Genomic DNA, 21958 nt, shown 5'->3' on the forward strand with positions numbered 1-21958 from the left:
CAGTGGAACACTACCACTCCGGACCCCCCTGCCCTCCGTCAGTCGGTCCCTCCGTCATTCAGTCAGGACGACACGGCAGCGAACGGCGGACACTCACACGACACGGATTAAACAGGAAACTCGACACAAGTGGTGATCAATGCGAGTTTATTGATCCCGCTCCGACCGCCATGGGTCATTATCACTGAATCACTGACACAACCTTTGTTACGCACAAGTTCACAGTCACGCCACACTGATCACACACAAGTCACAGCCGTATCAGGTCCCTTACGACCTAACCCCTGGGCCAATTGGCAGATGACAGTTGTGAGACAGCTGGCGCACGCCTGTCACAAAGTGTGACGGCTGTCACCGGCTCCGACTTCCGAGCCCGTCAGTGACAGCACACACCTGACAGGGACGGGACGCCGCAGTCAGCAGCAACAAACCGAGACGGGGAGGAGGAGCGGGGCGGGGGGGGGGGGGCGGGGGAGGGAGTGGACGGAGACAGGCGATAGAAGAGACAACTCATCAGTCATGGGGCACAGCATGAAGACAGGAAACCGGACACAAGAGGCCAGAGAAAGTGGATCATTTCACCCGGAACGGATCCGGCCGTATGGAAATTGGCAGAGGATCATCGATAATATGCTCACGCCCTTATCGAATGACAGCTAACGTCGACACAGGCCGGAAAACGGACCAACAATGTCCCTGATCCTTAGAACTGTGTTATGGCGTCACCACAATATCACCATAAAAGACACGGTTAATGACTGAACATCGATAGCGTATCAATCAAACCGGGGAGCCAGTTTAGCTGAGCCGCAGCGCAGACGGAGAAGAGAGGATACATCGCGCCGCCGCTTCCGATACAAAACTGGTTAGCTTCCACGGCTGACGGCGGAGTAAATTTGTAGCGGCCGTTCTGTCGCGAATGACTCACCCCGGGCCATGAGTCAGCCCACTCCCCCTGTCACACCCCATCCTTTGGCGACACCGACCGGCCGACTGTCCCAGCTCCCCCCCCCCCGCGCGCAGCTCCGCGCCGCAGCTCGGCCAGCTCCGGAGCTGCGGCGGCCGCCGGCGGCGCGCAGCTGCGGCGGCGCTCAGCTGGCCGCTGGCCGGCCGCCAGTCGTCTATTCTGGTCGGCGGCGGACGGACGCGGCGGCGCAGCACGTGCGCGGTCGGTCGCTCGCTCCTGGACCACAGACGGTGCGCCGGCAGTGGCGGTGACGCTGGCAGCGGCGCTCGGCGCGCCTCATCATGGTGCCCTCGCTCCAGCGGCTGATCGAGGTCGTCTTCGAGCTACAGGTGAGTGTTCTGGACGGAGTGTCGCCACCGGAGCGGTACAGCCGCAGCGGCGGGGCTCGGCAGACTCCAGTCACCCCTCAGGACCGGAGTGGCGCAACTGCTGGCACCCGGCCGGTCGGTCGCAGTCTCTTTGTGTTGTCTTTGTGTGCGGCGGCCGCTCTGGATGGTTCTGCCTGCGTCACCGGCGCAGGGCGACATTGGAGCCGGTAAATAGAGCCACCCTTCGATGGACAAGTGTCGTGCCTAATCACTTTTCCAGTCACCAGGGCCGCATTTCCAAAACAGTACTGAGTACTGTCACGCGACAATAAATCAACAGCCGGAATGTCAAGCTTGGCGTCAAATTCCGGATCACGAATTGACAGGTGCCGTTCACTTCGCCAACAGACGTTCCATGTCTCTTTGTGTAACGAAAGTTGAGCCCACACTTGGCTGGCTGTAAACACGATGTCACGATTCCTTATGGAAGTTCCAGGTTAGGTGCCCCTTCGCACCCGATACGTCGCCCTTTATCGCCAGTACTGGTCCACCGTTCCCACGCAACTCCTATCACAGCTCTGAGCGGTGCAGGCAACGGACTCACCCACTGTCTGCCCGGCTGAGTCCTGAGTTCTGGCCGCGGAAGGTCCCGGCCCAGTGGTCCATCTGACTCACCGGTGAGGGATCCGTCCCCATCACACAGCCCAGCGTCCAGCGGCCCGCGGCGGCCGGCCGGCCATCACTCGGCGGCGCCCTGTAGGAGGTGGGCGCGCGCGTGCCGTACCTCCAGCTCCCACATCTGACGGTGGACCTCCGGCAGAGGCGCCAGCTTGATAACGCTCAGCTGCGGGGGCGAGCCGCACGTCAACTCCCCCACCGCCATACAGTAGCGACCTGTCAACACATGACGGGAGTAATGCGTCAGCTCCCCCACCGGCCATACAGTAGCGGCCTGTCAACACAGGAGTAACACGTCAGCTCCCTCCACCGCAATACTATAGCGACCTGTCGACACAGGATAACACGTGGGCTCCCCCACCGCCATACAGTAGCGACATGACAACACAGGAGCAATGCGTGAGCTTCCTCACCACCATTCAGTAGCGACCTGCCCGTACTGGCAACGCCATACATGATACAGCAGCCTATAACACCGCACACGATGGTCTCGTCGATCGAAGCATCCGCCTTCAATGTCGGTTTTCTGACCCACCCCGATCCCGTAATGCCCGTTGGCCGTTATTCTACCCAGGGTCTCTCTCAGTCTCCCGTCCGGCCCTATTCCATCCCGTCCCTCAGCCCACCGTCCTCCAGGACCATACAGCCTTACCCTATCCCTCTGTTCATGCGAATCGTGTAGTTTACTCAGAGTTCGTGTCTGCGTATTTCATCTGATCATTTCGTCACCCGACACCTTGAGGACCAAAAGTGTTCGAAAATAGATGTAAATTTCTTGATTATAAGTTGCATAGTGCAGTTGCACACAGATCGTTAACGTACAACGCTGGCGCCGTTGCGCCGGCGGAGCCGTGTCGCCGTCATCGTCGCGTCGCTGACGGGGCCGGTCAATGGTCATTGCACATGTGTGCATCAGGTGGACCACGTGCCGTGGGTGGCGAGATTTACCCAAGCCCGAAGCGCGCTGCCGTCAGTGCGTTTTCTCTCGAACATCCTCCATCGGGGATCTAGCTCCAGCCCCGTCCCATCCCCATTCCATCACCCACCCAATCTCATCCCATACCTCTATCCGTTATTGGTCCCAAGCCGTGCCAGTCTCAATTCGTCAGCCACCATCTTCAGCTATCCAGTGTGGGTCCCCGCCCGGTCACCCACCGTCCTCCATCCAGTGCGGGTCCCCAGGCGCCGCCGTGCAGCCAGTCAGCAGCACCGAGCCGGAGGTATCCACCAGCGCCGCACTGTCGTAGTCGGCGCTGACGTTCCTCAGCTCGCCCTGCAGCCAGACGAGCCGCAGCTGCCGCGGTGCCCCGCCGCCGGCCAGGCGCCACTCAGAGGACTCCACCAGCTGACCGCCGGAGGACTCAACCGGCTGGCTGCCGTGCAGATCTCCGGCCAGAAGCTTATAGGCCGGACAGTCGAACCGCGCCATTATCTGTGGCAGTGGGAGTGGGTCAGTCAGTGTTTCAGTGTCTGGGTCAATTTTAGAGACATGTGACACTAACACTGCAAAACAAGGTACATTGCCACGAGATCTCCAAATTGCGCCCTGCACAGGGCCCAGAGGCCAGAGTTCAGCGCACGTCCAGCATAACTTCGCATGCGGGCGAATTCAGCGCATGGCGGTGGCTGAATTGTTCGGCGCAGGCCGCAGGGCGGCCGCTTGGCGCTTGCTCGATATGTTTTGGGGGGCTGTTGTTATACATTCCTCTTCTCCTACTAGCTCCAACCGCTAACTCCTCTTCAAGCATTTTACATGAAATTAACCTTTCACTTTACCGCGGTCATATTCCACTTTACGAGTAATTACTTTTCTCTCCCTTTTCTCAATTTTCCCAATTGGCTGTCCTCTTTTTTGGCCAAGGCCATCTATAGATGGCAATGCTGAATGCTGAATCACGAACTTATAGATGTTCATGTAAATACGTCTTATAAGACGTATTTACAAATTTTTTGTTTCGAATTTGTTTAACATAAAAAATACTGCAAACTGGTTAATAATATATTCATTAAATATCAAAAATTGTATTTTGCTTATAGATTTGGAACAAAATTTATGCCAATGATTTATAAGACGTCATTTATATTCTATATTTCGAAATCAGCTGGTTTCTCTACATCGAAAATATTCCCATTTGATATTTGCTTTGTTTATCAGATTGATGATGCTTATTACTAGATTTTTTTCAGAAACCCGTATTAAACCAGATTTTTACACAATATTTTTAATTTATGTAACATAAAAATGACATGGTATTACGTTTAAAAGTAATTGTTGACAAACATTTCTTAACAAAGTTTTTATTACGTAATATAACGCGTCCACGAACTTTGCCTCCGCAACTGGCAACGCCTCCGCAAAATGCTCAAGACGCCAGCTGCATTTCAGAGACGTGACTCGAGAGCCGAGGATGGGAAACTTGGGCAACGTTTTGTGGTATGTGGCATGTGACCTAGTTTCCTCCCTATGTTTATTTACCCTTGGGATTGAAAGTGATTCTGGTAGTTTATGAATTTCAAATTGTTAAGGGGTTATAAGTATGAGGCAGGCAAATGTTCAAAGGTGTGGACAACCTTGAAGCCCTGGCAGCTGGTCTGGAGGTCATTGTCTAGGAGGGTGTGTATTTGTCAGCATATTTTCACTGATCTTTAGCTAGTGCTTAGCCTTGCCTGAAATATATTGCTTCAACACATGTTTGACCTCAATTGTGCCTGTTGGTGGCTCCAGGGCCTATTTTAACATGTTAACTCAGTTGGGCAAACTAGGCGGCGGGAATCAAAATATGGAGGCATCAAAATATTGATTCTAGTGGGCGGAGCTTTGACCATATATGGGCATAGAATCAATATTTTGATTCAATTTGGGACATTCCCACCTTCAGACGACCCGTTACGGCGGAAATAACCCCCATGACGGCGAGATTTTTTGACAAGTCAAAACAAAAAACTTCCCCGCTTCAATTTTTCGCTGCATGGCTATCAGCCGTTTGTCGCGCGTACCTTTACGAATGGCATAAAGATTTCGCCGCCATAATTCAACAAAAACGTGCTGATAAAACTTGCTCTGTTTATCATTAACGACGAGCCTTTGTATTTTTTTCATAATTTTGTCTAAAAGAAAATAAAAAATGCGTTATTTAGTTGTATAATTCATTTATAAGAAATATTCTTTTTCTTTGTATCTAGCCACGATTTCCGGTTCCCGCCATTTCGCGCCGGCGTCGTGGGTGTGTGGATGCAACGTAGTGCTCCCGGTTTTATTTTGTCTAAGCGACCTTTTCTGACGTGTAAGTAACAATGGATCATATTTTAAGATACTTTGAAGTGTGTTTTTCAATTTCAGGCATGTGATCTTAACGTTTCTTACCGAAAACTCGTTTTAAGAGATGGTTTTAGGAACATGGCGCGGTAGCGACGTCAGCGGCGCGGGACGCCTTCTCACTCTTCTATTGTCTTTTTAAGCTATATTTTTTTGAAAATGATGTCTTAGGTGTAGTATTTCAGTGAAATATGATGTCCTTTAAAAGTTACGGTATAAATTAGGTACAAGAAGCCTAATGTTTTGTCTCACCTGATAGAATTGTTGGGTGGACTCATGAAATGGGGGCAGTGCATGTCCAGTATTTTACATAATTTGGATGTTTTAGCCTCTGCTTGTGTCTCACTCACCCAATTGTTGCTACAACTTTAATTTGTAGCATTTAAATTTTTAATGGCAACTAGGTTATTGACTTGTTCCGAGTCAAGATTGAAAGGTCGTAGTGCATGTTCGTGTTTGCCTTATCTAAATAGTAGGTATGTATGCTTGGCTTGTAATTGCTTCGCCGATTTTTGCTACATATTTAATGATGCTTACTTTAAGTGTAACAAAAGCAAGTTGCTGAATGGTGTAAGCCATATTTACATTATGCGTGATCTTCAAGAAAATTATGTGTCTAATGTACGGCAGTCCAGGGAATGCTGGATAGTTAATTTTCAGGATTGTCCATGCCAAAGTTAATTTTAGAGGCCAGTTTTATCAACACAAATAGCTGCCTGCTGAAATTTTTTGCCTTAAGACTGTTTCACATATGGAGCGTTAACATGATGGGCACGTAAAAGGATAGGGCTGTACCGTTCATGCTCTGTATGTGAAGTAACTTTTAAACAAAAAAAAAAAATCCAGCAGTCACCTATTTTTCTGTTGGTACAACTGGCCTCAGATCTACTTTTTTGGCAGAATTTATATAATTGCATGAGATGACAGTTGTTGGCGCACCTGGTGGCGTTCAGTGGAAATTTAAGTGACATTAAGTATTTAATTTTTTATTAAATACATTCTAAAATTAATAGTTGCTGAACAAGGGGAATAATAACACATATAGTTTCCTAATTTATTGTCCACAAATGTCCTAATTATTGTGTTCTGTTGTTTGCTGCAGGTCAACCAAGGATCAAACACTGGTCGTTGCGGGGATCGGCTTCAGAGGGCCAAGGATGGCGTCTTGAATCGCTGTTTAGTCGACAGGCAACTGTATGACGCCATCCCTGTCAACCAGAGCGTCGACTGAAGTAGGGCGGCGTTGCGCGGACCTGGCCGCACCCGACCAACCGGCGGAGTACCTGACTCGGGCTGGGCGGAGACTACCTACATCACGACCTTTTGAACTTTGATCTCGTGGCGAGAAACAATATGACGTAAGGAAGTGTGTATGTGGCTGGCGGGGCCGAGGGTGAAATGCGCCACGTGTTTATCCTGCCGGATGACGACAGCGTCACCAACCTGTCAAAGAACGAGCTGGTGCAGCGCGTGATGACTGCTATCTCGTCCCTAGAACCGGAGTAGAAAAACGTGCGCATAGCCCAGATGAAGCGAACCAAAACACAGACAGGACTGATAGCTTTTCGGTCGAGAATGTTCTGAAGATGCTGATCAGTAGACCAATTGGTGACCGTTTTCGGTGGTAATATGGGATCTTGTGGTGTTCCAAAGCGACCTGCTTTGGGTGTGGACATAAGTGGCTCAACCTGACAGGATTGATGTTTTAGGTAGCCGTGCTAATCATAAACCCTATATTGAGTGTATCTGTACAAATTTTGTTTATATTTATTTCATGTATTTGATTCGAAACCGAAAATTGCTGTTTGTAATTAGGCAACATCGAGACGTTGAGGTCATTCTCCAGACGTTTATTTGTTTTTTTCTCACCTGTCCGCGGTATGTCTTATTGGTTAGGTCTCAGTTTCAAATATTATTAACTGCATGTTTTGCAAATACGTAGCCATATTGAATAAGAGACGTGTCCTAAAAGTGAGTATTGCTTTGCATGGGATGTGAGCATCAACGACAGGGCTTTGTGATGGCAAATATGTGGCAATTGCAGGGATCGTTGTGAAATGTGTTATGAATATCATCGTATTATTTGCGAATGCAAATACATCCGTGTATCATATTTTCATTCAAATTGTGCAATTTGTGCAACGGGCTTGAGTATATTGTTCGGCGAAATATCTCCTACTGTACTCCACAGAAATGGGACGGGATACAGATGCGTAGAAACACATTCATGAACACGTGAAAGACGATAAGTTAACTTTTTTTTACTCAAAATCAATGCTACAAAGCAGGGATGTGGAGCCGTGAAAATGTCAGACGGCTTCGGCTCCGGAGGAAAAAATCGGCTCCAGCTCCGGCTCCGGCTCCGAGTAAAATGGTCGGGCTTCGGTTCCGGCTCCGACTCAGTACAACCCCTATACAAAGGTCAGCACGGCTCCCTTCACGCATTCCCTCGAAGGCTTGCAGCTTTGAGCAGGGAGCCAGGGTGAGTGCTGAAAATCCCTGGTCTACCGTGGGAATAAGGTCTAGAAAAAAATTACACGATCCTGTGCTGATAATATCTTAATGAATTTATTGAATTTGCATTATTTGCACACAAGAAACATCCCATAAATCAATTTAAAGGGTGAAGTACGTCTGCAGAAAGTCAGTTCGCAGAATCAATATATTGATAAACCAGCTGATTTCAGAATCAAAATAATGATTAGCCAGCTGTTTGCAGAATCAAAATATTGATTCTCGCCGGGATTAGCCGCCGTGATGAATCAATATCTTGATTATTTTCAAGACACTTTCCAAAACTAACCAAAGAGGTTAGGGCTATTGTTTCGTGCCTGGTGGGCAGCTTCAACGTTGCTCTTCATTTTGTGAAGAAACTATCTTGAAATTGTAGCCGGTTGCTGAAGAATTGACGTTTCTGTGATGGTCTGCACGTATGCCCATATATGGTCAAAGCTCCGCCCACTAGAATCAATATTTTGATGCCTCCATATTTTGATTCCCGCCGCCTAGTTTGCCCAACTGAACTGGGGGGGGCAAATGCCCCCGCACTCAACAGAATTGCCCCCCCAGTTGTCGAGATTTGCCCACTTTAAAAATGAGCATAAAGGAACAGGGTAACAAACATACTACTGTGACTTGTTTTGCAATTGAAGTTGAAGTTGAAGTTGAAGTTGAGCATTAGTGAGCTGTAGTAGACTAGGTCTATTCAATGCTCACATCGAGCCGGACTAGGAAATGAGCCATAAGGTCAGTTGTGGCGTGAGGATGCAGGTTTGGCAGCCCTGTGTTGGTCTAGTCTTCGTTTGAACATGTTTGTAGAAGTAGCCTCCACCACATCTCTAGGCAATCCATTCCAGTCATTAACTACTCTGTTTGAAAAGAACTTCAGCCTGTATAGATGACTTGATCTGCCTTTTTTCAGCTTCAGATGATGCCCTCTCGTGCGGTCTTCGTGGTCGACTTCAAAGAACTGATCACTGTCCACCTTAACCTTCCCTGTCAGGAGCTTGTATGTTTCAATGAGGTCGCCTCGACGCAGTCTGTCTTCTACGCTAAGAAGTCCAAGACTGCGGAGGCGCTCTGGGTAGGGTGTGCTCCTTAAAGGTTTTACAAGCTTTGTCGCCCTCCTTTGAACTTGTTCCAGCAGCTTGATGTCCTTTGCAGTGTATGGGCCAACAGCCTGCATACCATATTCAAGATGTGGGCGTACGTAGGTGGTGAACAGAGGTTTGAAGTTGTCGAGATCCAGTCTATCAAATGCTTGCTTTAGCATACGTAAGGCCGACATACCCTTAGAAGCAGCTTTCTGGCAGTGGACTGATGGCTTCAAGTTGTTTGTGATGTAAACTCCTAGGTCCTTCTCCAGGGTACTGACTTGTAGTTTTTTACTGGTTGTGCCATCTGACATGAAGTAGTCTACACTTGGATTGTTCGAGCCACAGTGCATCACTTTACATTTTGCCTCATTGAATCTCAAAAGCCAGTCCTGAGACCATTTCTGCAGAAGTGATATGTCTTGTTGGAGAATCTCAGCGTCCTGTTTTGCTTGAATAGGCCTGTATATCTAATGGATATGGATGGATCCATGGATAATGGATATAGACAATGGATGTCAAATGAGTCAGTCTGCAAGTAATGACCAGTGGTGGATCCAAGGGTGGGTCATATGGGTCATGACCCCCCCCCCCGCCCCCTTGGGTCCCGGGGACACCACAGGCCTGCCAGGGGCACTACCGGCTTGTCAGGGGCACCACAGGCCTGTTGGGACTGGGAGCACCATCGGCCTAGCAAGAGCACCATAGGTCTGCGCCAGGGGCACCACAGACCTGCCAGGGGCCCCATCGACCTCACAGGGGCACTTTGGGCCTGTCAGGGGCACCACGGCCTGTCCGGGGCACCACAAGTTTTTTAGGGGTACCACAGGCCTGCAGGAGCACCATCGGCCTAGCAAGAGCACCATAGGTCTGCCAGGGGCACTACAGACCTGCCAGGGGCCCTACCGGCCTCGCAGGAGCACCACATTGGGCCTGTCAGGGGTACCACCACAGACCCGCCAGGGGCACCACAGGCCTGCCAGAGGTACCACAGGCCTAGCAAGGGCACCACGGACCTGTCAGCGACACCACGGGCCTGTCGGGGGCACCTCAGGCTTGTCAGGGCCAAGGGACACCATCAGTCCTTTCAGGGGCACCTCAGGCCTGTCAGGGGCACCAGAGGCCTAGCAGGGACACCACATGCCTGACAGGGGCACCTGCGGCCTCGCAGGGACACCTTGGACCTGTTAGTGGCACCACATGCATGTCAGGGACACTCCAGGCTTGTCAGGAGAACTACAGTCCTGTCAGGGCCCAGGGGCACCAGCGGCCTAGCAGAGGCACCATCGGCCTAGCAGGGACACCACCGGCCTCGCAAGGGTATCATGGGCCTGTCAGGGGCACCATGGGCCTGTCGTTAGAACCTCAGGCTTGTTAGGGGCACCACAGTTCTTTCAGATGCACTGGCGGCCTAGCTCCATGGCACCATGTTTGGCCGGGATCGCGATTCGGCGTATGTCGCCTGGCATTAGCCGCGCGCCTGGCATTAGCCGCGCGTTTGCAGTCTTTTCGTGGTTTCAAACGTTCAAACATGGGATATGATGTTGCTCCCATGCATTAGGGTGGGTGTCAAGGTCACCGGAAGGTCAGGTCAGGTCATTTACCTTTGATGACCTCGGTTCACATTTTCGAGTTTTATACGTTTCTAGGCTAGTTTTTTTAGCTGAATTCGAATTTAGCAACCATTTGACCATTTACGAAGTAGTTTTGGTGCCTTCGTAACATGTTACGAAACTGTCAGAGGCGGTTGCCACCTACTACGAATACCCGGCAAAACGCTTACTGGTTGACCTGACCTGAGCCTGACCTGACCCGACCTGGCCTGAATGCATGAAGACATCATCTATGATCATAACTAAGTACTAACATGATATTCGTGATCAGCTCCCCGAAAAAAAAAACATAGCACCCACCCTTTACGACGCTCTAACAGGTTACGATTTTCCCGACGTTTGGGTCATTGACCTGACCTGGAAGGTCAACCGATGACCTAGGACCTTAAAATTGGGTATCATCGGCTTACTGTCATCACGGGCAGCACGGTCGTTTTTTTTTTCCGCGAAGCTCTGGCTCGATCAGGGGCGAAACGGCAAGGGGGAGGGTCCAACGGACCTATACGTTCGCAGCTGGAAAACACCAATACGGGCGAGGGTTAATGGATTATTAAAGACAATTTTCCAGGTTGCCCCCCCAGTAAAATTCCCTTAAAATAGGCTCTGGGTGGCTCGGAGGGTGAGTAAAGACGAGAGAAAGAGTGGGGGTGCTTACACTGCTTACTGCTTTATCCTGTTGTTGTTCTTGGCTAGGTGCCTACCTAGTACCTACCTCTTAATGTGCTCTTGCTCCTTACTGTTACAGCTGGTGGCTGATCAGAAATTGTGATGAATCATTTGTATCTGCATACTGCTAACCACCTTGGCCATCTCAGGCTGCACCATTTTGCTCCTGCTGATGGATAAGGACCATTGATGTCAGGCATCAGCAAATTCCAGAGTGCAAAGCATGGGAGAATGAGGTCAGAGCTGCACCAGTTGATATGGAAATTTTGCACCAGCCTACTTCAGCAATCAGCAAGGCTCAGGCTGGAAATCTGCTTCAGCCTGTATTGAACAAGATCTACATATTTTGCTCTAAAGTTGAGAAAGTGTTGTTTGGTGGTAAAAACTGTGATTAAACACCAATTATTTATGAATGATCTGTTGAGTCTTATATGCATTATATTGTTGAGTAATGCTACACTAGAATAGTTGTATAGCACAAAGCTATTATTGGGCCCATACAGTCCTTGCTAGTTGCTGTTCCATGCCAAACCTGTACTGCATTGTGCACTGGCTAATAGCCTCAGCACCAGGAAGAGCTTCTGGACATTGTCATGCTTTACAGCTGAGGCTTGGCTTGGACTTGGACTTGATGGGTTTTGAGGAATTGCCTTTGCAAAGGCTCCTCCTATTCTTTTTAAAACTTGAAACTATCGTGCTATGAATTGGTTAGGGGTGCATTACTAGTATTGAGCTTTTTTTTTGCCTTCTACTTCTTAACTTTCACATGCTGTACAAACTATGTTTCTTTTCTTCCATACTCCTTTTATCATTATCAAAGGCCAGTTCATTTTGATGATGGATGTGGAACAAAAAAAAAGAGGCAAAGTTGTGATGAATGGTGGAGGGAAATTAGTAAAATGACATCTGAGGTACAGTCTAGACTTGAGCCTACCATTAGTTGACCTTTTACTGGTCTCTTTTTGCCTATCTTGCTCTCAGCAGTCAGCCCTGCTCTAGAATTGATCTTTGTCCTGGTTTCGCCCCTCATATATGTTTCTACAGCATTAATATGGTGCTTCCAGATTCCAGAAATACTATGGTTTTTGGATACCTAATACCAAACCTGTGAATATCCAGGAGCATTATCAAATAAGTGTCTTTTGAAATGTGTCTGCTTTAGAAACAAGCCCTATAATTTGACTTTGCTGTAATCTGTGTGTACTGGGTGAGACCCAGAAAGCTGTGGTCTAGGTCAGGTGATCACCAACAGAGTCTCATTGCAGGGATGATACTCTTTCTGAGATGTGACAAATCTGCATTCATTCTGCAAGCAGTATGCCTCTTATGGCCGGAGCCTGGAGGTCATCAATTCTCAGCGAGCAAATGCACCACTTGGCTGAGAATATAGGCAAAACAATGCTGCTCTGACTGATGCTCCCCTGCTGGTCATCCACTGGTCGTTATCACTGAGTCTTAAGCCCCCACAGATGGCCGGCTCACCGTACCAGGGACGCCGGGTCACGGTACGGACTGACTCGCCCCACCCACCACCCGCTGATTGACCTAATCTCTCCCCTCCCCCACAGAGGCGTAAGAAGGAGTCCAGAATGGAGGACGACCAGTCGTCGGACAGCTCTGTGGAGGAGCTGCCGGCCGGCGGCTCGGAGCGCTACGGCTGCAAACACTACCGGCGCAAGGCGCGCCTGGTGGCGCCCTGCTGCGACAAGGTCTACCCGTGCCGCTTCTGCCACGACGAGGTCGAGGACCACCAGCTGGACCGTAAGACGGTGCGCGAGGTGGTGTGCGCCGCGTGCGGCCACCGCCAGGGCATCCTGCAGACCTGCACCAACTGTGATATTGTTCTAGCCCAGGTGAGTGTCGGGTGACGGCGGCCGAGGGCGACCGGAGACGTGCGAGATGATAGGTTCTACATTTTAACAGCGATACATACAGTACACATTGATCTTTGTATCGTGAAGCATGTCAATATCAATACCATAGATGGGCTTTTTTGGCTCATGTCTTGCCTTTCAACTTTTGTTTATTTTTTGTTTTTTAGTTTTTTTTTCACGACCAGTATGTGCATCCTTTATGTGTCCGTCTGTTCGACAGTATTTTTAGCCGTGTGCCGACTGTCGACTGTACCCTAGTCTGATTTTTTTTTCTTTTTGCACCGTGTGCCGACTGTACGGTCTGACATCCATGTGTCTACACGATAGTATTTTTGCGCCGTGTACCGACTGACCAGTTAAAATGGTTGTGTTCGGCAGTATTTTTGTGCCGTGTGCCGACTGTACGACGATGAGGACAAGAAGCAGTACCACTGCGGCGGGTGCGGCATCTGCCGGGTGGGCGGCCGGGACCTCTTCTACCACTGCGACATCTGCGACATGTGTCTGCCCAACAACCTGCGCGACAACCACAAGGTAGGGGTCTCACCGGCAGCGCTACAACCTGCGCGACAACCACAAGGTAGGGGTCTCACCGGCAGCGCTACAACCTGCGCGACAACCACAAGGTAGGGGTCTCACCGGCGGCGCTACAACCCGCGCGACAACCACAAGGTAGGGATCTCACCGGCAGCGCTACAACCCGCGCGACAACCACAAGGTAGGGGTCTCACCGGCAGCGCTACAACCTGCGCCCCAACCACAAGGTAGGGGTCTCACTGGCGGCGCTACAACCCGCGCGACAACCACAAGGTAGGGGTCTCACCGGCGGCGCTACAACCTGCGCGACAACCACAAGGTAGGGGTCTCACCGGCAGCGCTACAACCTGCGCCCCAACCACAAGGTAGGGGTCTCACTGGCGGCGCTACAACCCGCGCGACAACCACAAGGTAGGGGTCTCACCGGCAGCGCTACAACCCGCGCGACAACCACAAGGTAGGGGTCTCACCGGCGGCGCTACAACCTGCGCGACAACCACAGGGTAGCGGTCTCACCGGCAGCGCTACAACCTGCGCGACAACCACAAGGTAGGGGTCTCACCGGCAGCGCTACAACCTGCGCGACAACCACAAGGTAGGGGTCTCACCGGCGGCGCTATAACCTGCGCGACAACCACAAGGTAGGGGTCTCACCGGCGGTGCTACAACCTGCGCGACAACCACAAGGTAGGGGTCTCACTGGCGGCGCTACAACCTGCGCGACAACCACAAGGTAGGGGTCTCACCGGCGGTGCTACAACCTGCGCGACAACCACAAGGTAGGGGTCTCACCGGCAGCGCTACAACCTGCGCGACAACCACAGGGTAGCGGTCTCACCGGCGCGACCACAACCCGCCGCTCCTCGCGTAGAGCCGTGCCGCCGCCACGCTGGCTGAAACCCTGTTAATGTCAAGTAAAACTGAGACTGATGGGAGGCTGAAATCATTTCAAAAGCTGGCTGGTCCATTTTCTGTTTAAATTCAGATCAGTTACTAATGAAGTCTGCTCGTAATTGTTTGGGTCTCGTATATGTATGTTCAGGGCAGTATAAGCTATGACAACTGTGACACGTCCACCTACTTTGATCAGAGTGCATGAGGTACAATAACAAAGTCCGACTGTTGTCAGGTGCTCGTACCTCTGCGGTATATATCTGATAGCGCTGCAATCGCCAACATTCATGTCCATTGATCACTGCCGATTTATCATTTAACCTCACGGCTTTAGTTAGTCACCCACCCAGTCCATCAGCTGCTGGCCAGTTACTTTTTCAGGGGTGCCGGAGGACATAACTTCCTCCTGCGTGCAGCGAACCGCCCCGATCTCTGTCCTGCTCAAGTGGTCGGTCCGGTCCGCATGGTGATCAATATCATCACCAGTTATCCTGATACGGGTTTTTAAGGCGCTGGTCCTAAACTTCGCTGAAACTTCGGTTAAATCAGCAGACGAATTACACCTTTCTCGATGGCCCCCGGTAGCACAAACCTGTCCCCAACCCAGAGAAGGCTGTTCGGTTTCTGGCTGCTGATAACCCGCGCTCTTTACATGATCACTTATCGGGCCCAGTCAGTGTATCGACAGCTATCACAGCTCATCCCACCTGTACCTTGACCCGGCCTCGCCCCGCCGCGTCACCCAACGCTCCCCGCCTCTCCCGGTCACCTGTACCTCTGACCGTGTCCTCCCGCCTTCCCTTCCACTCCAACTTCCCTCCCCGTTCTATTGACTCTGCCCTTCCTGACGTGTGCTCTGACCCTACACACGCTCCGCTCCTAAACCTGTGCTCAACGCTGACCCCTGATCCGTTGTAGCACTGCCCCCTCCCCCTTATAACTGGGCCCTTCACCCCTCCCTCTGTTATCTAAAACTGATCCCCGACCCTCCGCCTCCCGTCCCACTCCCTCGTGTGCTCTCCAGCTCACCTCCCCCTCCCTGTGCCCTCCCACTGACCCCGTCTCTCTCGGCGCCGGCAGTGTGACCCCCCTGACGACACTCACACCCCCCCCCCCCCCCCCGGCAGTGTGTGGAGAAGGCGAGTCGCACCAACTGCGCCGTCTGCATGGAGGACATCCACACGTCGCGCATCTCCTCGCACATCCCGCCCTGCGGACACATGATCCACAAGCCGTGCTTCCGGATGCTGGTCGACCGCGGCTACTACGCCTGCCCCACCTGCAACGTGGCCATGTTCAAAATGGACTCGGTGAGAACGGGGAGGGGTGGGTGGGACCGGTGGGGACGGGGAGGGGTGGGGTGGGACCGGTGGGGACGGGAAGGGGATGGGGTGGGACCGGTGAGGACGGGGAGGGGTGGATGGGACCGGTGAGGACGGGTGGGGGATGGGGTGGGACCGGTGAGGACGGGTAGGGGACGGGAAGGGACCGGTGAGGACGGGGAAGGGTGGGTGGGACCGGTGAGGACGGGAGGGGATGGGGTGGGAGTCGGGACCGGTGAGGACGGGGAGGGGTGGGTGCGACCGGTGGGGACGGGTGAGCGAACTGACTGGGAGTCGTAGTGTGAGGTGTGCTGCTGGTGAGAGTATTGGGGTGACGGGGCTGGTGAAATGTGACTGCGTTGGTGAGAACGGGTGAGCGGGGTCGGTTAGAGCAGGATGTCTCTGTGAGAACTGCTGGATGGTGTCAGTGTGAGCGGGCGGGCAGTCTCGATGCGAGGAGGACTGGTGCTGTGAGACGCCGGCCGTCCATATGCATTATGTATGATACACGCACCAGATGGCCAGGTTTTGACCGATGAGCTCCGTACTGGGGCTGAGTGGGACGTGATGGCCGCTCCGTGCTTGACTGAACCGCCCCAAATATGGCATTGGAGGATCGGTGGCACGTGAGCTGTCACTGCAGTCTGCACTGATGATCGCGCTGTGCTTTTCATCATCGTCCGATTTTAATGGCGATTTTTGTCGTCTTGTCTCGTTAGTCGTTATCACTTTCCCTTTGCTCCACATGAGTCCACATGAGCTGGGTTGATGTTAGGCGAAAAGTGTCGGTGAATGAGCATTAATTGTCCCCTGTCAGCGGTGTATAGGGTCAGTGAATTGACACTGATACACTGAGACGTGTCATGGTGGGGTGTTTGTGGACTCTGACCGTCCCCTCGACCCCTCCCCTGGGCCAGGTGTGGTCCAAGCTGGAGCGATAGCCGAGACACGTACACTGACTGCCCATTCCTCTCCTCTCCAGGTTTGGTCCAAGCTGGACCAAGAGGTAGCCGAGACCCAGATGCCAGAGAGGTACCAGAACTGCTACGCAAAAATCCTATGCAACGACTGTCAGACCAAGTCGGTGGCGCCGTTCCACATAATCGGCCTCAAGTGCGGCGGCTGCGGCTCGTATAACACGGCGCGCGGCGACGGCCCGCTCTACAAGCGCAACGGTGAGCCACGCGCAGCCTCCGACGTCACAGACGCGGCCCCCGCGCGCGACAGTGTTTATTCGCGGAGAGTTCGAGATGGATGACGTCACACACGGGAGTGTCGCAGTATGTGACGTCATTGTACTCGGCTGCCGTTCCGGGTAATCGTAAGCGCCTAGTGTCCCGCTGTCTGGACGGCATTGTTAGCAGAGGGCCCACGTGCTACACATGTGTTCTACTCTGTGAGCTATTCGGAGCAGCTGTGGGTCGGCAACCGTTTTGTTTTGGGTGTGTTGTGGGAAGGGGGCGCTGCAGGCCTTTCACTGTTTAGGTTATACGACCTTTGTTCTATCTCTGGTGCGGCGCGTGGCGACTCTCGCGTGGTTCTAGAGTACTGGGCCAGTTACGATGTTTACGAATTTGTATCCTTTCTACTAATCAGTAACCAGCACGGTCTCACGTCCTCTGATCATCGGTTCCTCTAATGATTCACAAAAAGTAATGGCTAAAGTCCCAACCCAGGGACGTTGACCTTAGTGTGCTCTCATCGGAACCTCGTCTGCTTAGGGAGTCTCCTTATTGTGTCTGTTCTAATTCGTCTCCGGTTGCCTCCGTCTTTGTTGCAACTTCTGTTTATCTTGTTTGCCATCTATTCGTTTGTTTGGATTATCTTGCCTCCTGTTCGTCTCCCTCTAGTATTTGCGGATGCCTGACGCGACCATCCCGCCGTATGGGCCCCACTTGACCCGTCGACTCGATTTCATCCAATGGTGACAGGTCTGTCTGTGCTCCGTTCTCAGGCTGAGCTGGCTCCGTTCTCTGTTTCGGCCAAAGGTGACCGATCTGTCTGCTCCGTTTCAGCCAAGGGTGACCGATCTGTCTGCTCCGTTTCAGCCAAGGGTGAGCTGGTGCCGTTCAGTGAGCTGGACGATGACGACGGTGAGCCGGAGCCGGTCGTGCAGCCGCCGCCGGCCGCCCCCGCCGCCGCCCCCGCCCCCGCCGACGAGCCGGCCGACGCCGAGGAGCAGCACTGACCGCCGGCGGCGCGGGGTCGCCGCGCCGGCCGCCCGGCCGAGGAGCGGCCGCTGACCGCCCCGGCCCGGCGGTCCACTCGCAGAAACAGATACATTTATAGCTGGTATTCGCTAGAGCGTGGCTTAGTAGTGACTAGTGGTAAATTAGCCTAGCGAGAGTGGCGAGTGGTGAATTTTTTAGAGCGCCAGTGGAGGCTGAGTCTGAGGGGCCGGTCTGCCGTTTATCACAGTCACGCCGGGACCTTTGGGGCGTCTTCTCCCCGACCCCGGCCGACGACGTGCGCTGATATTAAGGTGTATATGACGCGGAGTGTTGGCGCCAGGAGCGGCTGACGGGTGGCCGCCGCACGCCCCGGTGCGGCGCCCCGGGCGCGCCCGTGCTTCCGTGTACTTCTCAGGGCGTCTGTGAGAGTCCCGGGCCGCTCCGGGCGCCGGCGGACGTCCCGGTCACGTCTGCGGGCGCCGGGTCGGCCCGGCACACTTGGAGCCGTGTCGGAGCGGGGAGGGTGTCTGCGCGCCGGGCGGACCGGGCTCGTCACTGCCCGGGCGGCCCGGCGGCGGCAGCACCGGCGCCGCCGCCAGGGCTTTCTGAGAGTGACCTGCGCCGCCACGAGGCGGCCCGGCGGACCGCGGGAGCTCGTCGCCGGGTCTCGGGCGCCGGCCGAGGCCGATCTGTTTATTGACGGCAAATTATGCACTGGTTGATGTGTATGACGATTTGGACGGAGCTGTTTTGGTGACGGCCGTTTTCTTCCCTCTGTCGCCGTCTTTGCCCCTTTCTCTGGCCGTTTCACTGCCTTTGCGACTAGCACCGCATGTCCTGGACTGCCTGTGCTTTTGGACTGGTTTCTTTTCCTGTCTGGTAGCTTCTAGGAGTCTCAGTGAGCGCCACTAAGGCCTTTGCACCGCGGCGGTCCAACTCCCCCGCCCCAGCCCGGGGCGGACGGTTTTATTTGTCGGTGCAGAGGCTGCACTGCACCGTACTTGACTATTGCGTGTTTGTTTTGATGACGCGTCAAATCGGTCGTTTTCGCTTTTCGATTCACCTTAGTTGTACTTTTATGCACCTTAGTTGTATGCAATGTGAACTGATATCTCGAGCGACCTGACAATAAATATATGAGTCGGAAGCTCTCTGTTCAGCTAGAGTCGTGACCAATCGACCGAAGAGCTGTGGCAGCATGGCAAAAAAAAAAAAAAAAAACGCAAGATTCACCACCGACCAGTATGTCGTGTTCCTTTCAGGGCGATATGGACCTCCCGGTATATGACTCAGGGCCTGGGTGATATCTTAATGGCTGTGACTCGGCCACACCTCGGGAAGGACCTTGGACTCTGTCCCCGCTGCTGAATCGAGCAGTTTGGCTTCACTTCCGACCAATGCACCTATCTCTCTGTGCTGACGTTTACGTTTTACAATGTACGGTATCTGAGTTAGAGCGATAAAGCCACTCTGTAGTCAGGTGCGAACCTGTTCAGTTGTCTCCAGTGTCAGTATTGGAGCAGAGCACTGAGAGGCCACCCTACTCTCGCCCAGCGGCGTACTCGCGCCAATCCCGCCGTGTTGTGTCGCGCGGCTCGCGCTGAAGGCTGTCGGCTGGGTGACGAGGGCGCTGACTCCGATCGATCCGGGCCGTCAGGGCTCAGAGCTGACTGACATCTGTGTACAACCGTACACCCCTGGCCACAGTCCATATAAGGTGAGAGACGCGCGCGGGCGCACAGCTGCCGACGCAGCGGTCCGCCGCCGACTCGCCACCCGGCCCGTCCCGATAGCGGCGCTATCCGCGCGGGAGCCGCCGCCGGCCGTGAGGGGGCCTCACTCGTCGGCCGAACAGCTGTGCTACAGGTGGTGTCCGCCGCCCGGCCGGCGTCGACCCTGCCCTCGCGCCCGCACCAGTCGCTCGCCGCCGCCACCGCCGGCATGTACAACTTCGGCAGGGACGAGGCGCGTCTGTGGCGCAGCACCACGCCGCGCCCCGCGCCCCTCGGAGGGTCCCAGGTCAGTCTGCGCTCCCGGACCGACAGCGGGGATGGCTCCACCCTCAGCCTGCCCCGCGAGAGGGCTATCGACGTCCCGGCCAACTTCGTCGCCAAGCCGCGACGAGGGGTCGCCGAGCGGCCGGACCCCGCGCCGCCGCCGCCGGAGGCCGCCAAGAAGAAGAAGCGGAGGCTGCCGCGACTGAGGATCCGGTTCACCCGCAAGAAGCGCTCGGCGCACGTGGAGTGGCCGCCGGAGGCGCTGGAGGCCGCCGAGCGGGCCGGCTCCTCCAGTCCGCCGCCGTCGGTGGCCGAGCGGCCGCCGCGCGACCCGCGCGTCAGTCGGCTCGCCGAGCGGCCGGCCTCGGGCGCCGGTGACGACGTCACCTCCAGCGGCCTGGGCAGCTCCTGGGAGACGGGGCTCAGCGTGTGCTCGTCGCCGGCGCTGGAGCGGCCCGGCCTGGCGCGCCACGCCTCGCTGCGCCGCTCGGAGCGCCGCACTCTGCGCGCCAGCCGCGGCCGCAGCGGCTCACCCGGCTCCGACTCGTTCCGCAGGACCGTGTCGTGTCCGGACGGCCTCGGCTGGGGCGGCGGCGAGACCGAGCACCCGGCCGTGCCGCTGCCGCCCGCCGGCGCCGGTGCAGAGACAGACACGGAGTCCAGCCGCACAGCTAACCTCGGTGGTAACGGAGATGCCACTGCCAGTGATACGGTAGCCAGTGTCAGCGCGGTGAGCAGCTTCGCCAGTCCCCCCGGTGGGTCAGACGACCGGCACACGGTCAGCCCCTCTGCTGACCCTCCCAGCACGGATCACAGCGCGCGCCCGGCGCCGGCCGGCTCGGTCAGCGTGGAGCGGACGTTCGCTGCTCAGCTGGCGCACCTCCGGCCGCTGGCCGCCGGGGTGCGCCACTACTGGAGGCTTCGACACGAGGAGGAGCGGCTCGGGACGTTCCACGTGCACGAGGCCAGTGTCGAGTTTGAACAGCTGCCGAGGAACATCCAGCCATTCGTGCTTTACCACCGACCTCTGGTGGCCGAAATCAAAACCTTCTGGGCGCAGAAGAGGAAGGCGCTTCGCGCACGGGCCAGGAACTGTGAGTCTGCGAACAGTTCAGTAGCCAGTGAAGAGTACAGTGAGTACAGTGAGCAGTACAGTGAGCGGGACGGTGGCGCGGGCGGCGATGGTGTTGGCGACGGTGCCGTAGAGATTCCCGTCCAGAGAGATGACGGCGAGCCGGCGAAGGGAGACGAGCCACGACATCGGGACAGTGACGGTGCCGTGTGCCGTACAGACACTGCGACTGACTCACACGGCGTCAGTGAGAGTGCACGGCCCGAGCCGCGGCCGGCGCCCGACGCCGACACAGTGCGTCAGGTGCGGGCTGACCTGGACAGTCTGCGACCGCTGCAGGACTTTGGGTACGTGCTGACGCCGGTGACCCGGTCCCGGCCCGCACCGCCGCGGCGCGCCAGGTCGGCGGCCGTTCGGACAGTGTCAGCGGAAGCGGACGAGAGCAGAGGAGGAGACGAGCAGGCTCCGTCAGGTCTGAGCTCCGACCTCTCAGGAGAACCAGAGCGTGCACTATCAGAGACGACATTCGAGGTGCCCAGCGAAACATCACAAGAGATACCAAAAGCGCTACCACAGGACCTACCAGAGGTACCAGTTCAGACAATGCCAGAGGCAGAGGCACCATCGAATGATCTGTCAGAATCTCCCAGTGAGAATTCGGACCCGCCGTCTCTGACAGATCCGCTTGCGACAGCTTCATCAGAAAGCGACCACGGACACGAGTCAGATGGGTCAGATCTTACAGAGGCAGATACAATGCCCTCAGTGAGTAGACAGAGGCCATCTCCGATCGTACTCCCAGCTCTGGAAGCAATCGTAAATACCGAGAAGCCTACCGTAGCAACGGTAAAACCGGCGACTTCAGATTCCGCGCCGCACTCAGAGAGCGAGTCACCATCAGCTGCGGATCCCTTCACCGCGCAGCCCAAGCCGCGCCCCCTGAAACCTGT

General features: G+C 54.4%; 2 protein-coding genes and 1 long non-coding RNA gene across 7 annotated transcripts; 2 read left to right on the top strand and 1 right to left on the bottom strand.

The window, feature by feature from the left end:
• Positions 1-130: 130 nt before the first annotated feature.
• LOC122366077 lies at positions 131-3977 on the bottom strand. 4 transcript variants are annotated; one of them, XM_043337872.1, is made up of 3 exons: positions 3730-3977; positions 3109-3385; positions 131-2169 (listed from the first exon to the last, which is right to left on the bottom strand). In XM_043337872.1, exons 1-3 carry the CDS (start codon positions 3736-3738, stop codon positions 2015-2017), a joined length of 441 nt encoding a protein of 146 aa, XP_043193807.1. In that variant the 5' UTR covers positions 3739-3977; the 3' UTR covers positions 131-2014. The 4 variants fall into 4 exon arrangements, with proteins under 4 accessions (XP_043193807.1, XP_043193806.1, XP_043193808.1 ...); XM_043337871.1 differs by having other exon boundaries at positions 3761-3972; XM_043337873.1 differs by having other exon boundaries at positions 3718-3794.
• LOC122366075 (RING finger and CHY zinc finger domain-containing protein 1-like) lies at positions 1126-19086 on the top strand. Of its 2 annotated transcripts, none has more exons than XM_043337868.1 (6): positions 1126-1296; positions 12710-12994; positions 13394-13549; positions 15574-15756; positions 16751-16943; positions 17817-19086. In XM_043337868.1, the coding sequence occupies exons 1-6, from the start codon at positions 1249-1251 to the stop codon at positions 17954-17956; spliced, it is 1005 nt and encodes a 334-aa protein (XP_043193803.1). In that variant the 5' UTR covers positions 1126-1248; the 3' UTR covers positions 17957-19086. The 2 variants fall into 2 exon arrangements, with proteins under 2 accessions (XP_043193803.1, XP_043193801.1); XM_043337866.1 differs by lacking the exon at positions 1126-1296 and adding an exon at positions 4266-4387.
• LOC122366078 lies at positions 4705-7382 on the top strand. The gene is made up of 2 exons (XR_006253843.1): positions 4705-5237; positions 6372-7382. It is a non-coding gene; the product is annotated as an uncharacterized LOC122366078 (long non-coding RNA).
• Positions 19087-21958: the final 2872 nt, after the last annotated feature.

Source organism: Amphibalanus amphitrite, unplaced genomic scaffold (assembly GCF_019059575.1).
Source record: "Amphibalanus amphitrite isolate SeventyFive unplaced genomic scaffold, NRLGWU_Aamphi_draft 000783F_arrow, whole genome shotgun sequence".
Lineage (NCBI taxonomy): Eukaryota > Metazoa > Arthropoda > Thecostraca > Balanomorpha > Balanidae > Amphibalanus > Amphibalanus amphitrite.

Coding starts and splice junctions, on each gene's coding strand:
- LOC122366075 (XM_043337866.1), top strand. CDS start 4,313: ATGCTCAAGACGCCAGCTGCATTTCAGAGACGTGACTCGAGAGCCGAG. Junction 13,550..15,573: donor ACCTGCGCGACAACCACAAG/GTAGGGGTCTCA, acceptor CCCCCCCGGCAG/TGTGTGGAGAAGGCGAGTCG. Junction 15,757..16,750: donor CCATGTTCAAAATGGACTCG/GTGAGAACGGGG, acceptor TCTCCTCTCCAG/GTTTGGTCCAAGCTGGACCA.
- LOC122366077 (XM_043337871.1), bottom strand. CDS start 3,868: ATGAACATCTATAAGTTCGTGATTCAGCATTCAGCATTGCCATCTATA. Junction 3,386..3,760: donor TTGAGAAAAGGGAGAGAAAA/GTAATTACTCGT, acceptor CCACTGCCACAG/ATAATGGCGCGGTTCGACTG. Junction 2,170..3,108: donor CCCGCACTGGATGGAGGACG/GTGGGTGACCGG, acceptor ATGTGTTGACAG/GTCGCTACTGTATGGCGGTG.